The 15,548-nt window shown below is 45.1% G+C and overlaps 1 protein-coding gene across 2 annotated transcripts in view; it reads left to right on the top strand.

Moving 5' to 3' along the window:
• The window catches only part of KCND3 (potassium voltage-gated channel subfamily D member 3), a 238,464-nt gene extending 227,528 nt beyond the window's left edge, over positions 1-10,936 (top strand). For both annotated transcript variants that reach the window (XM_029573824.1, XM_029573823.1), the window contains one exon: positions 3,844-10,936. In XM_029573824.1, coding sequence (XP_029429684.1) covers positions 3,844-4,045 — 202 coding nt within the window. In that variant the 3' untranslated portion in view covers positions 4,046-10,936. The remainder of the gene's footprint in view (positions 1-3,843) is intronic.
• Positions 10,937-15,548: the final 4,612 nt, after the last annotated feature.

The raw sequence follows: 15,548 nt of genomic DNA, 5'->3' as shown, positions 1-15,548 counted from the left end.
ATCCTGTTTCCAACAGTGGCCAATCCAGACCATAAGAACCTGGAAAGTACCCAAAAACTAAGTCTATTCCATGCTACTGTTGCTAGTAATAGCAGTGACTATTTTTTAAGTCAACTTAATTAATAGCAGGTAATAGACTTCTCCTCCAAGAACTTATCCAATCCTTTTTTAAACACAGCTACACTAACTGCACTACCACATCCTCTGGCAACAAATTCCAGAGTTTAATTGTGCGTTGAGTGAAAGAACTTTCTCCGATTAGTTTTAAATGTGCCACATGCTAACTTCATGGAGTGCCCCCTAGTCTTTTTATTATCCAAAATATATTGCTTTATGCCTTTCCTCCATGGCCCTTGCTGGGCAGGATAATTTGCAAGATTGAAGGCCACAGGGAGCCTGGTGGTGCCAGACTGGCCCAGACGTCTGTGGTATGTGGTGTGGTTTTGCGATGACTCCTGGTGGAAGCCCCCCTTCGTCTTCCACCGCACATGGAACTGCTTCAGCAGGGAGCAGTTCTTCATGAGGATCCAACTCGATTCTGTCTTGAGTCCTTGAGAGGGCTTGCCTGTTAAAGCATGGTTATTCCTCTGTAGTGATTGCCACTTTACTCAGCGCTCACAAGTTCTCCACTTCCTTGGTGAATGGTGTTTCCTTGTCATCTCATCCTGATGTGGCCCATTTTTTGAAGGGAGTGAAGCACCTTAGGCCTCCCTTGAGGTTACTGGTTCCATTGTGGAGTCTTAATTTAGTGCTGAACTTTTTGGTGGGCCCTACATTCCAACCACTGCATAGCCTTTCCTTACGGGTGTTGACTTTGAAAACTGTGTTTCTAGTGGCTATGGGGCGGATTTTCAGAGCCCTGCTCGCCTAAATCCGCCCAAAACCGGGCGGATTTAGGCGAGCAGGGCCCTGCGCGCCGGTAAGCCTATTTTACATAGGCCTACCGGCGCGTGCAGAGCCCCGGGACTCGCGTAAGTCCCGGGGTTTTCGGAGGGGGCGTGTCGGGGGCGGGCCCGAACCGCGCGGCGTTTTCGGGGCGTGTCGGGAACGTTCCGGGGGCGGGCCCGGGGGCGTGGCCACGCCCTCCGGACCCGCCCCCAGGTCGCGTCCCGGCGCGCAGGAGGCCCGCTGACGCGCGGGGATTTACGCCTCCCTCTGGGAGGCGTAAATCCCCTGACAAAGGTAAGGGGGGGGCTTAGACAGGGCTGGGTGGGTGGGTTAGGTAGGGGAAGGGAGGGGAAGGTGAGGGGAGGGCAAAAGGAAGTTCCCTCCGAGGCCGCTCCGATTTCGGAGCGGCCTTGGAGGGAACGGGGGTAGGCTGCGCGGCTCGGCGCGCGCCGGCTATACAAAATCGATAGCCTTGCGCGCGCCGATCCAGGTTTTTAGCAGATACGCGTGGCTCCGCGCGTATCTACTAAAATCCAGCGTACTTTTGTTTGCGCCTGGAGCGCAAACAAAAGTAGGCCTATTCGCGGAGTCTGAAAATCCGCCCCTATATGTTCTGTGCATCAGATTTCTGAGCTGCTGACATTGTCTTGCTGGGAGCCGTTCCTTTGGGTGACTCCAGGGGTGATACAACTGCATACTGTTCCATCCTTCTTGCTCAAGGTAGTCTCGGACTTTCATTTGAATCAGTCCATCTCTTTGCCATCCTTGGATAAGGTCAAGGATGTGGAGGAGTTTCACCTTTTGCGCTCCTTGGATGTTAAGCATCTTGTCGTGAGGTATCTGGAGGTCTCTGAGTCTTTTCGAAAGATGGATTGCCTGTTTGTCCTCCATGGTGGGAGAAAGCAGGGTGCTCCAACTTCGCGAGCTACCATAGTTCATTGGATTAAGGAGGTGGTCATGGCCGCATTTGTGGATGCTGGAAAGCCGTTGCCTACTCAGGTTAGGGTTCATTCCACTAGGACTCAGGCAGTATCATGGGCAGAGGTTAGTCTGTTGTCTCCCGTCAATATCTGCCGAGCTGCAATGTGGTCCGCCTTACACACTTTTTCCAGGTTTTATCATGTGGATGTGCAGGCCCGGGAGGATGCAGCCTTTGCTTGTGTGGTGTTGACTGGACCACAGGCCGCCTCCCACCCTGTTGGGGAGCAGCTTCGGTACATCCCACTGGTCCTGAGTCCATCTGTCTATACACTAGGAAATGGAGAAATTACTTAGCTGCTAATGTGTAGACAGATGGACTCAGCTTCCCGTCCTTGGCTGCTGCATGAATGTGCCAATAGTCCTCCTGTGGGGCTCTGGGTCCCAAGGGATTACTGGTATGTGTTCATCCAGTCTCTAGCTTGGGGTGCTAGAATCTTACTTGAGTTCAGTGTTTATGGTTGGTTGATTCCTGACAAGGGACAGCCCAGCAGTTTCCCTGGTGTACCCAAATTCAGTGTGGTGAGAGGGCCCGAGTGGAAGGAGTTGGGCTGAACCTCATAAATTTAGAAAGACTGGTTCTGGAGTTAGTGGCTTTATGGATTACTTTTCTAAAGTTTATAGATTTGTTTTGTAGGACTGGGCCAGCATCACATTAGGTCTCAGCAAAGCTCCTCTGAATTTTGGGATGACTTAGTATGGCCAGGATTCCCTGCTGACCATAGGCTCTTCCCAGATAGGTAAATCTGCTTCATGTTTATTTATGTTCTTCTAGCAAGTAAATCTGAATTATTTGATCAGTGTTAGCAAATTTTAATTTAATACTAATTGGGCAACGTTTAAGTGTTGGAAAATATGTAAATCGGTTTCATAGGAAGTTCTGGTTTGTTTTATTCCTCAGTGGAATTATCTTTTCTTTTCTTTTTTTTTTGCTAGTACTGCTGCTTTCACAAGACCTTTCTAAGATGCAGAAAGGCTACACAGGTTGAAGATGAGATAACTGAGAAGGGGATATGATAGAGGTTTATAAAAGCATGCGTGGGGTGGAACGGGTAAACAGAGGCTGGTTATTTGCCAATTCAAACACCAATAGGACTAGGGGATTTTCCATGAAACTAACTAGTAGTAAATGTAAAACAAATGTGTTTGGTCAATGCACAATTAAGCTGCAAACATTGTTGCTGGCTGAGGTGGTCAAGGTTAATAGCAAGAGGACAGGTAGACTTGAGGATTGCCACCTCTAGGATCTGATGGGTATTTCTTCCAAGTGACTTGGATTGGTCATTGTCGGAGACAGAATACTGGGCTCGATGGTCATTTGGTTTGACTTAGCCTGGCACTTCTTACCTTAGGTTCTTTCCCGAGTCAAAATGAAACTGATGCAGAGTCGTTTCCACCCAAATGTTCAGAAATCTGAGCCTGGATTAGAACCAGGTTGCAGAAGGTTCGCCCGTTTTGTACTGAATTGTGGAGATTGAAGCCGTTGTGTCCAAGAGCGAGCAGAGAGAACTGTGATAAGTTGTGCTGCACCACCACTAGATGGTCTCTGCTTTCCCACTGAATCCTTGTATCTTTCAGTTAATACTCAAAGATGATGCAGCTTATAAGATCTTTGTAAAGCTTACTGTAGGGAAAAAATATTTTCAAACATGTGAGATCCACAAGCTACCCCCTATCTTCCCAGGCAATTCCTTAGGATGAACTTCCTTTCCTGTGCATAGGATGAATCTAACCTAATATTACCCAACCTAATACTGGAAATACACCTAACGGGCTGGTTCTCAGGATGGTCACATTGAATATGCATGAGACAGAACTGCAGACACTGAATGCCCAACGTATGCAAATGTATCTCATACACAGCAGTTATGGCTCTCCTGAAAACCAGATCAGTTAGATATTATGTTCACCTCCAAGACAGAGTTGGGAACCACTGCTCTAGCCTTCTCTAAAACTCAATCCACCTCTCTTTTCCAGCCGCTCCAGCCTAAACATGAAATCAGACGATGGGCTGAGGCCGAACTGCAAAGCATCTCAGATAACCACAGCGATCATCAGCATCCCCACGCCTCCAGCACTGACGCCGGAAGGGGACAGTAACAGGCCTGCAAGTCCACTAAGCCAGGCACCAAACATTAATCCCACCAGCAGCAACGTGGTCAAAGTCTCTGCTTTGTAAAGACCCTGCCACTCGCGAGCCACGCATCGGACGCTTTCTCGGGAGCCTCCTGAGTCCTCGTCACTTTTTTCCTTTTCTTTTTTTTTTTTGTTTTGGTCACTGGGAAAATGGTTGTGGCCTGGAAGGACAAGAGTTTGGCTTGATGGGAACAGGCAATGGAGAGAGAAAGTGACGCCGTCTTCTTGGATCTTGCCAAACATTCTGGTGGCTTGGAATGAAAGCAAAAAGATCCCAAAAACCGAGATGCAGGGACCTCTTTTTTTTTTTTTTGAGGGGACGCTTCTGAATAAGACATTTTTTAAAGCCCTTGAAAGAAAGAAAGAAAAAGGGAAGGGATATTTTATTTCTGGAGTGCCGGACAGAAGAGGCACGGTGATGGCAGTAGAAGTGATTGGATAACACTGTGTCTAAAGCGCCTTTTCTAAAGGATTTCAATGGATAATATTTATTCATGAAGAAATGACAAATAAACTTATAAAATAGGTGACAAGCAATGGCTTTTGTGAAACATTTCTCCATGGAAGAGAAATCTTTAATCAACCAAAATTCAGCATTAATATATTTTTTTGCTTCTTTTGTTTTGTTCTTTTCCTTTTACTTTGCTTTTTTTTTTTCTAGCGGGAAAGGTTAGCAAAAACCATGTGAAATAGTCATTGTCACAGAATTCTATTTTTTGTTTGTGTGTGATAACACTGCAAAGATGATAACTATGGTAATAATTTTCATATTCCGTTCCTAGTGCAGTTTACTGATCTGACACACGATAGCAAACAAACTGGGAAAAAGAGAGAATGTCCTTCCATCAGTGGTGGTCGTTTTTTGTTTAGAGAATTTTTTTTAGCAGCTTTTCTACGTCAAAACAGTGCATATGGTGTATTTTTTTTTTTTTTTTTTGTCGCTGATTATCGTCTCTGTAAAAACATACTTGTGGAAAAAAACGATATGATCTGGCTTTTTTGGTAGAGTTGTAGTCCCACACTACTTTCTGCATTCTTGTTTTTACAATCACTCGTGAGCAGCATTTGTGGACTTATCAGTTCAGTATTTTGTAAGAGGGGGAAACGTGGTGGTGTTTTTATCTTTTACATGCTCGATGGCAAAAGGAATCAAAACGTCTTTTTCACCAGTTCATAAATGCATTCAAATGTACCTAGCTTTTTCTGGGGTGCGCCGAAGGCTCAGCCTATTGTAAATACCGCACTCACTAGTTTAATGTCTGGATTTGTGTTTGCCACAAGGCTCTGCTGAAGCTAGCCAGCTTGGATGAGGCGAGAGAGGAGATCTGGCTGTAAAGCCAGGCTCAGATCGGTGCTGTGTTGTCTGCTTGATGCTTTGGAAATTCAATGACTTGACAGCCACCTGAAACACTCGGCTCGCCCCCTTAGGAGAACAGCTGCACTATGGGCCACATGTACCAAAGCGATTTTCCCTATTTTGTGTCTATGGGAGAAGTACATAAGTCCCTAAACCAAACTCGGGTGGGAATTAAGGGAAATTTGGTGGTGGGGAGGGCAGGGCCTGTGCAAGAGGATTAGGCACCCTAGGCACCTTCTGCCTTGGGTCTCCCCACCCCCATTAGGGGGTGCGAGTTTTGTGGGGCCACGAGTGGCAGCACTGCAGCAGTAAAGAGCTCGCAGCCCGACATGACTCACACTTCCTAATGGTCACCACCCTAGGCCCAGGCCTAATTCGCCTAGTGGTTCTGCCGGCCCTGGAGGAGGGGAAAGAAAGTGCATTAACATGCCCCTTAGACTGGACACTGAGCTGCCCTAAAGAGACAGTGCTTGATTTGGGTTAAATATATGACCTTTTTTATTTATTCCATCAGGCAAAAATATTTTAGCAGTCCAATGCATTTCCGTAGGGATACTAATCATTCCACTTAAGTTGACACATTTAAAATTCTTTAAGGGACTTCCCTGCAGTTGACCCTTGAATCTCTAAGGGGAGGCACATTTAGCACAAGAGCCATTGTATGACATGGCATCTCTCAGGATAGTGTTTACAATGGATTTGGACCATGAAAGGAATGAACCTCACTCATAAGACACACAGGGTATGTCGAATTCAATTGGTGATATGAAAGGAGGCCTTCGGCCTGGCAGGATTGTGGGGAGAGATGGAGGTGCTATGTGCTTGAGAAACAGGAAGAAAGACCCACCACATCGGCACTTCTCTATGACTCTACCATCCCTTACCCAGCACCTGGCAGGATTGTGGGGAGAGATGGAGGTGCTATGTGCTTGAGAAACAGGAAAAAAAGACCCACCACATCGGCACTCCTCTATGACTCTACCATCCCTTACCCAGCACCTGGCAGGATTGTGGGGAGAGATGGCGGTGCTATGTGCTTGAGAAACAGGAAGAAAGACCCACCACATCGGCACTTCTCTATGACTCTACCATCCCGTACCCAGCACCTGGCAGGATTGTGGGGAGAGATGGAGGTGCTATGTGCTTGAGAAACAGGAAGAAAGACCCACCACATCGGCACTTCTCTATGACTCTACCATCCCTTACCCAGCACCTGGCAGGATTGTGGGGAGAGATGGAGGTGCTATGTGCTTGAGAAACAGGAAGAAAGACCCACCACATCGGCACTTCTCTATGACTCTACCATCCCTTACCCAGCACCTGGCAGGATTGTGGGGAGAGATGGAGGTGCTATGTGCTTGAGAAACAGGAAGAAAGACCCACCACATCGGCACTCCTCTATGACTCTACCATCCCGTACCCAGCACCTGGCAGGATTGTGGGGAGAGATGGAGGTGCTATGTGCTTGAGAAACAGGAAGAAAGACCCACCACATCGGCACTCCTCTATGACTCTACCATCCCGTACCCAGCACCTGGCAGGATTGTGGGGAGAGATGGAGGTGCTATGTGCTTGAGAAACAGGAAGAAAGACCCACCACATCGGCACTCCTCTATGACTCTACCATCCCTTACCCAGCACCTGGCAGGATTGTGGGGAGAGATGGAGGTGCTATGTGCTTGAGAAACAGGAAGAAAGACCCACCACATCGGCACTTCTCTATGACTCTACCATCCCTTACCCAGCACCTGGCAGGATTGTGGGGAGAGATGGAGGTGCTATGTGCTTGAGAAACAGGAAGAAAGACCCACCACATCGGCACTCCTCTATGACTCTACCATCCCTTACCCAGCACCTGGCAGGATTGTGGGGAGAGATGGAGGTGCTATGTGCTTGAGAAACAGGAAGAAAGACCCACCACATCGGCACTTCTCTATGACTCTACCATCCCTTACCCAGCACCTTTTTTTGATGCCATTGTTTCTTGTTGCTGCTTTGCTGTCCCCTTTTCAGAGAAATGCTAGAGTCAGGCATCTGGATGCCTCCATTAACCAGACACTGGGGTACTTCCAATGCTCGTGGCACAGCATTACATGGGATTTATCTCACAAAGAAAGGCAGATTTATTGTGCCAAGTGTTTATGGAGATGTCTGGGTTTTTTTCCTCTTTTTTAAAATGTTTTTAAGAATGGTTCAAATGATACAGGTTTTGTCTTGTTTTGTTTCTTTTTCATGAACATTTTTGGGTGCCATTTTATTGAAGAAATATTTTCCCCTTTGTGGGTAATCAAATAATGCAAGACAAGAGCAATGTAGCAGTCCAATGAAATAATTGCTTCAAGGTTTCCAGTGTTTCACCTTAGACAAAGTTACTGAAGATGAGGGTCATAGATGGAGCCATTTTGATCAGTGCTAATGCTAACAATGACATCCATTAAGTCTCGCGGGTGAATTTCCAAAGGCATAATGCATATAAATGTAACATACTAGTGTAGCAATTTTCAAAAGCCATTTACCTGCATTAAGTGCACTTAACATGGATAAAACCTACTGGCAATGCAATGGCACACATTATAGCAATTTTCAAAAGCCCACTTACGCACAGAAAATCCAGTTTTAAGCATGTAAATGCTTTTGAAAACCTGTCCTAAGTGATCTCTTCCAGTGACATCCTCGACCACAAGCTGCATGTCCTCTCTATTTAGGCTACATGAAGCACCATGAGTGAGGACCAGAACGTAAAGTATTGCAATTTTAATGGGTTACACCTAAATCATGCAATAGATGTCACTGCTACAGTCTTACGGGATAATTTTCAAAAGGATTTACACATATAAAGGTAACTACTACTGTAGGATTTAAACAGGTAAATCCTATGGACAAAAGCCCCCCCTACGGGGGAAAAGTGCATTTACATGTGTAAAGCCCATTTTTAAGCATGAAAATGCTTTTGAAAATCAGGCCCTAAGAAAATATCTTTTAAACAACTTCACACAGCCACATATACGTGCGTGCCTAGCCGCAGGGAGATCTACAATAGTATTTAATAACCCATATAACATATCGGATACAGGTGCATTATAAAATATGCGTTATATCTACCCCCCCCCCCCCCCCCGTACGTGTATGTATGCTTACACGTGAACACACGCATGCAATGACCGCGAGTACTTTTTCTACCAATTTTAAAAATAATCATGCCTAGATTGTACGTGCAGAAAATGATAGCACTTTCTTGCATAAACCCAATTTGCGCACAGAAGTGGGTATATTTTAAAACTTGTGCCTGCAATTCAAATCGCCAGTTTTCTGATTCCTCCACCAGTTTGTCCAGTTCTTCTCCAAGTCATCGCAACCCTCCTGGTTCTCCACCCTGAACCTCCTCCTGTTCACCCACCCAGCCACTAGGACCCAATAAACAAGTTTGATATCAATTACCCAAGATAATTTGCAGATGTAAAATGACGTAAGTTGCCAAATGTTTGCGTGCAAGTCTCTTATAAAATAGCAACTTACTAACAGCGGGCCCTGCACCAGAACCCTCCTAGACTACCTCACTCGTTTGCCTGTTTATGTGCGCATGAAACCTAAAGTGCACTCGAACTTTCAAGTTTATAAAACAGCAATTAGCAAGTACAAGCGTTTTATGCACGTGCTTTGAAAATTCACCCCTCTCTCAATAGGATGGCTCTGAAATAGATTATGAAGTGTACATGTAGCACACTGACCAATATAAATAAAAATAGACTGATCCAGTAGCCCTGTGGCAAGTGCTGTGCTGTGATGTTCAATTCCCGAGTCAGGTCTTGGCTTTCTGGGACTGACAGGGCCTTGAGGTGTGCAAAAGCAGTGCTCGCAGCCCACGCAGCAAGGGCATTGCAGGTAACAGTAACACCTACTGGCCAGACCGGGTCCATGGTAGCCAGGGTCCAGAGAGAGCCACAGATTGTGGTCATGGACTGTCACTGAAATGGCTGGGCTGTTGTGAAGTAAATAGAAATAGAAAAAAATGCTGAATTGATGCAAATGAAGGCTAAAGGCACTGGAGTAGTGCAATAGATGCCAACTCTGAGTGAGCTGGAAGCCCAGGAGCAAGCGAAAACTGCCAGATCAAAAAAAGAAATGCAATTGGATTACATTATTAGTTTATTGCCATTCCCTTGTACTCTGCAGCCCGAGGAAATGGCAATTCTGCCTGGCAATAGCTGCAATTGTATGTGAAAGTCTTCAAACTTCGACCTGCTATAATCGAGCCCCAGAAATCATTTGACAGTCACTACATGAGCACGGTTCCTAATGAATGCCTCTAGTTGATATTAATAGCAGTGTCAGGAGTTTATTGTCCCTGGAATTACACTGTCATAAGCATAATTGCATCATTACAATTAGAACTCAGTGGCCACTCATGAAGCAGATGTCATCATGAAGAACTAATAAAGTGTTCCTCAACCTTGTTTTGCCCTACAAAACCTTTTTCCCCCTCTTACTTCTCCTTGGAGAAAGAAATCCATTTTGGTGGCGGCATGTGTGAAAGGCAATGATCCATTCTCTGGAATGAGCCTTGGTGCTCTTATTGATTTACCCTGGCAGTGTATTCCTTTGCTGTTGTAATGGAAAACCCACTGGGCAGCGAGGGCCATCAGCTAAGCCATCTGTTTTTGGATGGGGAACCGCAATGAGTGGTTCCCAATGCTTCTAACTCAGAGTTAACTTTTAAGTATTACTGCATAGCTTATGCCAAACCCCCTTCCCATCCCCCATAGAGTGTGGGTGAAACACAGCTGCATGCAGCGGTTAAAATGAAAGATCAGTTGGTAGCAATTTTCCTAAAACTGTAAAATTCACCTCACAAAGTGTGCTGACATTCACAGGGCTTCAGAAAATCAGTGGGCATCTGCACAGGCCCAACTGATGGCGAAGCTGAATGCCACATGGTCCCAAAAGTCACCAACTCAGACTTTGCTCCGTTCCCGCATGAAACCTGGGTTAAAAATCTGCTCCCAAGAAATCTTGGCTCATTCTGAACAAAAGCAGTGCAATAGGCCGGCCACATGATTGCAAGCCGAGGCCCCACATTGCAGAACCACAGGGGTGGGCGTTGGCCTGAGTGACAGCCAATGGCAGAGCCCTATCTTGTTGCACTAACCGGTAGCGTGGGCGACTTATTATTTTTCCATCCTGGGTTGGAACAAAGCAATGAATTTCAATTGCCTTGCTGGGTTATTGCGCAGCTGTTTTAGATTTTATCGTACTTATGGAGAAGACATTCCAATACTCTGTTTATCTCTAGTTAGGCTGTGAGAAACCCCTCTCAACATCTCAAGTTCATTTGTTTTAGAACTAGAGACAGGGTTGTGCTTAACAAGCATTGCAGTGACCAACACCAAAATGTAACTGTATAAATCTGCAGGTAGCTACGTCATCAGAGAGACAACAGCAAACTTTCTGAAAAGTATCCGTTTCTTCTTGTCTTATTTTTGACTTGTAGTGCATATGTTGAGACTTGTATATCATTTACAGTATTCTGTCTTGTGCCACTGCTGTACCTATTGTATCCAATCTGGATTAAACTGAATATGTGCCACACATGAGGAGCAGCACCATGGAGTTCTTTTGCACTAGGTTTTCCCATTATTTGCCCTCTCACGTGCTGTGGGTTTATGCTGTTTTTTCCCGTTCAAAGGTCTTCATAAAATATACTCCAGGGTAAAAATAACCTGCTAACAGAGGCAGAATAAGAGAAAGGCTGGGCGTTCATTTGGAACGACATTGGTAGTTGTTTCTTGTCATTTTCAAAACAAAATGATAGAAAAAAAACAACATGTTGTGTTCATTCTTTTATCACTTTGTGTGCACTCTTTCAGAAAACATCGACAATGAAACTCAACCCCCAAAAGAACACAACCTGAACTGACATTTTTGCCCTGCACACCCTTCAGTAATAGCAACCAAAGGAGCTGAAATGATGACTTTCCAAAGATGTGTGTTTGACGTGCTGGGCTATAACCTTTTTATATTTTATAACTGAATGGAAACGGTGCAGCTGAGCTTAGGCTATGGGGGGGGGTTCCTAATGTTATCTCCGGACCTTGGCCTAACCAAAATATAATCATTAACTTGACCTTAGTCCAAGTATAAGTAACTATAGCTCATGAATATTTATTAAGGATATCCTAAAAGTCAGACCTAGGTGAGGATCCAGAGTATTCAGTTTGGGAAAAGCTGATCTAATGTGCAAGAGCTCTCCCGTAGCCCCTTTCCCTTCATCCCAGTGGGAAATCCATTTCAGCACCTGCAGCGGGAGGCGTCCTTCAGTCAAAGAGCCGTGAAATCATGGAGTCATGGCTCCAACACTAAAGCCAAAGGGAAGAGAAGCAATGGCTATGCCACCAGCCTAAGATGATTGGGGAAAGCACTGCTCCCCCTATCGTCTTCATTACGCATTGTTTCATTTGGGGAGTTTTAAACAGCAAATGACATAGGATAGATAAAAACAAATAGGTCAGGCTTCATCAGATGAAAAAGCCCAGCACCTCCTCCCTCTACCCGTTATATTTTTCATTGCATTCACTTCTTGCCCTGTGTTGGTGCCTACAGACCCAGGCTGGTGCCATTGTTCATTTGTTCCGTACAAGAAGAACGCAGCCTGGGTCTGCTGCCGCCCTTCCTAAGTGAGTGGGGACTGCTCCCCACCCCCCATGAACAAACAAACAAACAATGGGATGGGGGGAGTCCTGGGGGTGTGGGGTTTGTTTGTCGGCAGTGAAAGTTTACAATTAAATTAATGAAAATGAACACAAATGTATTTTGTTATTCTTTTTTTTTTGTTATTCTTTTTTTATTTTAAAAGCAAATTGAAATGAACAGGAAATTCTGTTAAAATGTCCCATTGTCTTGGCATTGAATGCATACCCCCAGTCTCTGGCGCACAACCACACACCTCCATCCACAGAGGAGAAAATGAGCCCGTCCAGTCTGCCCACCCTAATAAGGACATATGCCAGCTGCCAAGAAAAATATGGTAAATTATAGAGCAGGGCCCCTTATAGCTTATTTTTTATTTTAATTTTCCCAATGAATTTTTCGGTGTTTATTATAACAAGCAAAAATAAGGGAACAAAATCTGCAAATTGTCATAATGAAATAAATAAGAGAAAAATCATTAGAAAAAATAACTAACACTGATAAAGGCGCAGGGAAAGTAAAATAAAACTGAAAGTTCCTAGATATCTGACTATCCAGTTAGTGCTCTTCCTCCTTTATATTCCACCATCCTAGACAAATGAGTGTGCAAGGTCCCCCACTCAGTTCCCAACCAGAACCCAAACCTTCCCATGTCTAACCAGAAAGTTTTGTAATTATCTAAATAGTTACCAACAGTGGCTGATGCCTGAACCTTCAGACTTCTAGGTCCCCTTACGTAGCCTGACCGACCGATCTAGCTAAGCGAGCGTCTGCATTCCTGCCTCGGCTGTGTGGTTCTCTGCAGTTCCTGGACTTCTAACACCACATTTTACCCAACATGAATTGCTGATTCAGCTGCATAGACCCTTTAAAAAAATTAACACACATGCGGCAAGGTTGTGCTTCTGCTATTCCCTCACTTTTTGCAATTAAAAATCCTGTTTATCCCAGGTCCTTTTAAAGTTCATTACCATTTTAGTCTCCAGCCCCTGCTCGAGGAGGACGTTCCATGCATCCGCCAACCTTTTCCATGAAAAAATATTTCCTACCATCTCAGAGCCTCATGTCATCCCTCCCTTGTTCTAGAATTTTCTATTCAGCTGAAGACAGTTTGCTTCTTGTCCATTATTAATACTTTTCAGGTACCTTTCATATAGAGTTGTAGAAAATTCTGAAATACAAATACAAGCCTTAAAAAGTGGATTTCTATTTGATGTCCACACAATGCTCCATTTGTATCAGTATCAAAAGACACGCAACTCTTAATAGCTTCCTGGGAGATTTTTGAAGTACTAGCCTTTGAAAAGACAGAAGAAGAAAACTTTGCTCCGATTCATTCTTTTACTTCAGACAAGGTGAACAAGAAAGCAGATGCATTTAGTAATGCAAAAAAAAAATCCCTGCAATGACATGAAAAAGTAATAAAATCAAGAGGCTGCAAACACTTATTCAGCGCTGGCTACTCAGATCAAAGAAGCAATGACAAAGGAATCGAGGTAGAGGCAGCTGCATGATGTCCACCAATACCGCAGCAAGACTAGTTACAGAGATTTTCATCCAGCGGCTGGAAAGGGGGCTAAAGTTAAGTGATCTACATGCAGGTGATTTTAAGTTGCAGAAAAAGCAGGGGGATGGAGATATCAGACCAAAAAGCACACGGGGTAGCCATGTTTCTCATGAAAAGGATTCCCAGCGTGTACCCTGCATTCACCTCTGTACCTTCCTTTGACACAGTTTCCCATTTTTGTCCTCACCACCTCTTCCCGACGGACATTCCAGGTATCGATCACCCTCTCCATGAAGAAATTTTTCATGATGCTGGCTCTGAGATGTCCTCAAGAAATGAAAGCCCTGGCGTTCGCGTTGCTTTCTTGGCTGCTGACACACACTGCGATGTCAATGTATTCTCTTTTTCCTGGCTGATGCCTCCCACGTGGAGCCTCGTTTTCTCTACCGCCGCGAGTGCCCCATTTTCTGGAATGCTGAAAGATGCCTCCACCACCTCTTATCTTCGGCTGCTTTTGCAAACATCCCACAAGAAACCGTTAAGATCACAACAAATACGTCTTTTCTATGGTGGGGTGGAGGAGGGGGACAGACAGGGCCGGCGCATCCATTAGGCGAACTTCGGCGGTCGCCTAGGGTGCCGAGCCATAGGGGGCGCCGAAGAGCAGTCACGTGGTGCCGCAAATGGGGCCTATCCCGCTCGCGGCAAAGAGAAATAGGGACTGCTGGCGGCCCTGAGAAGCACACAGTTGGCGCCGAAACAGGTAGGGGGCATGACTGGGGGGAGGCAGCGCAAGGGTCGCCTAGGGCGCCCAATACCCTTGCACCAGCCCTGGGGACAGAAGGAAAGTTATCTTCCTTGTATGGATTGGCTTTGGTCACTTGATCCCCTGTAATCGGTGTTTAGTTCAGGGCAGGGCTGAAAAGAAAATGTATTTATTTATAATTTATTTATAAACTTTTTTATACCGATATTCGTGCCAACATCATATCTGTTTACATTGTAAGAGCAAGGAGGAAAATACATTGAACAGGGGAGGGGGATGCATAGGAAAAATAGGAACAATAAACTTAGTTGTTGATATTGCTTGGTTCTCTTTCTTCCCTTACTAAGGGATAACAGAGGCAGTAAATATTCAACGATAATTGTAGTTGCAACCACCATATCACAGTAGAAATGATTGTGGCTGAGATTGCAACTACAATCATAGACCAGTTTATAACAGAGATTGAAACAGAGATATGTACAAAATACTTTGAAGAGCTGGCATGTCAGGAAAAAGGCAAGAGGGGCTGAAGTTATTGGGGGTATGCTTGTTTGAGTAGCCAGGTCTTGAGGTTAGCTCGGAATTTAAATGGACATGTTTCCAGTCGTAGGTTAGCAGGTAGGGAATTCCACCGAGTAGGTCCAGCTATGGAAATAGCTCGTTCCCTGGTGGATGTGAGGTGTGCATGTTTTAGGGTGGGCACATGAAGAGTCCCATTCCTGGAGGCTCTAGTGAGACGCTTAGAGCGTTTTGGTTGAAATAGTTCTTCCAGCCAATTGGAGTTGTGGATGTGTATGGCTTTGTGGATTATGGTAAGGGTTTTGTAGAGAATGCGGGAGGGGATAGGGAGCCAATGCAAATCTTTGAGGATAGGGGTAATATGGTCATATTTGCGGGCATTGGATATAGTTTGTGCTATTGCATTCTGCAGTAGCTGAAGAGGTTTAAGAGAGGTGGAGGGAAGGCCTAGAAAGAGTGAATTGCAGTAGTCAAGTTTTGACGTGAGGGTGGCTTGTATGACAGTGCAGAAGTCACTGGTATGCAGAAGGGGTTTTAGTTTTTTCATGACGTTGAGCTTGTAGTAGCCTTCCTTGAGGATTTTGTTGATATGATTTTTTAGGTTCAGTTGCTGGTCAAGTTGCACACCAAGGTTTCATGCGCAGGGCTGCATAAAGTAGGAGTTAAATGCAGGATCGTTTGCAAGGTTGGGATTGGGGGGAATATTTTGAGAG

The sequence above is a fragment of the Rhinatrema bivittatum genome, chromosome 12 (assembly GCF_901001135.1).
Source record: "Rhinatrema bivittatum chromosome 12, aRhiBiv1.1, whole genome shotgun sequence".
Lineage (NCBI taxonomy): Eukaryota > Metazoa > Chordata > Amphibia > Gymnophiona > Rhinatrematidae > Rhinatrema > Rhinatrema bivittatum.
This window is presented reverse-complemented; position numbering and strand designations above follow the sequence as displayed.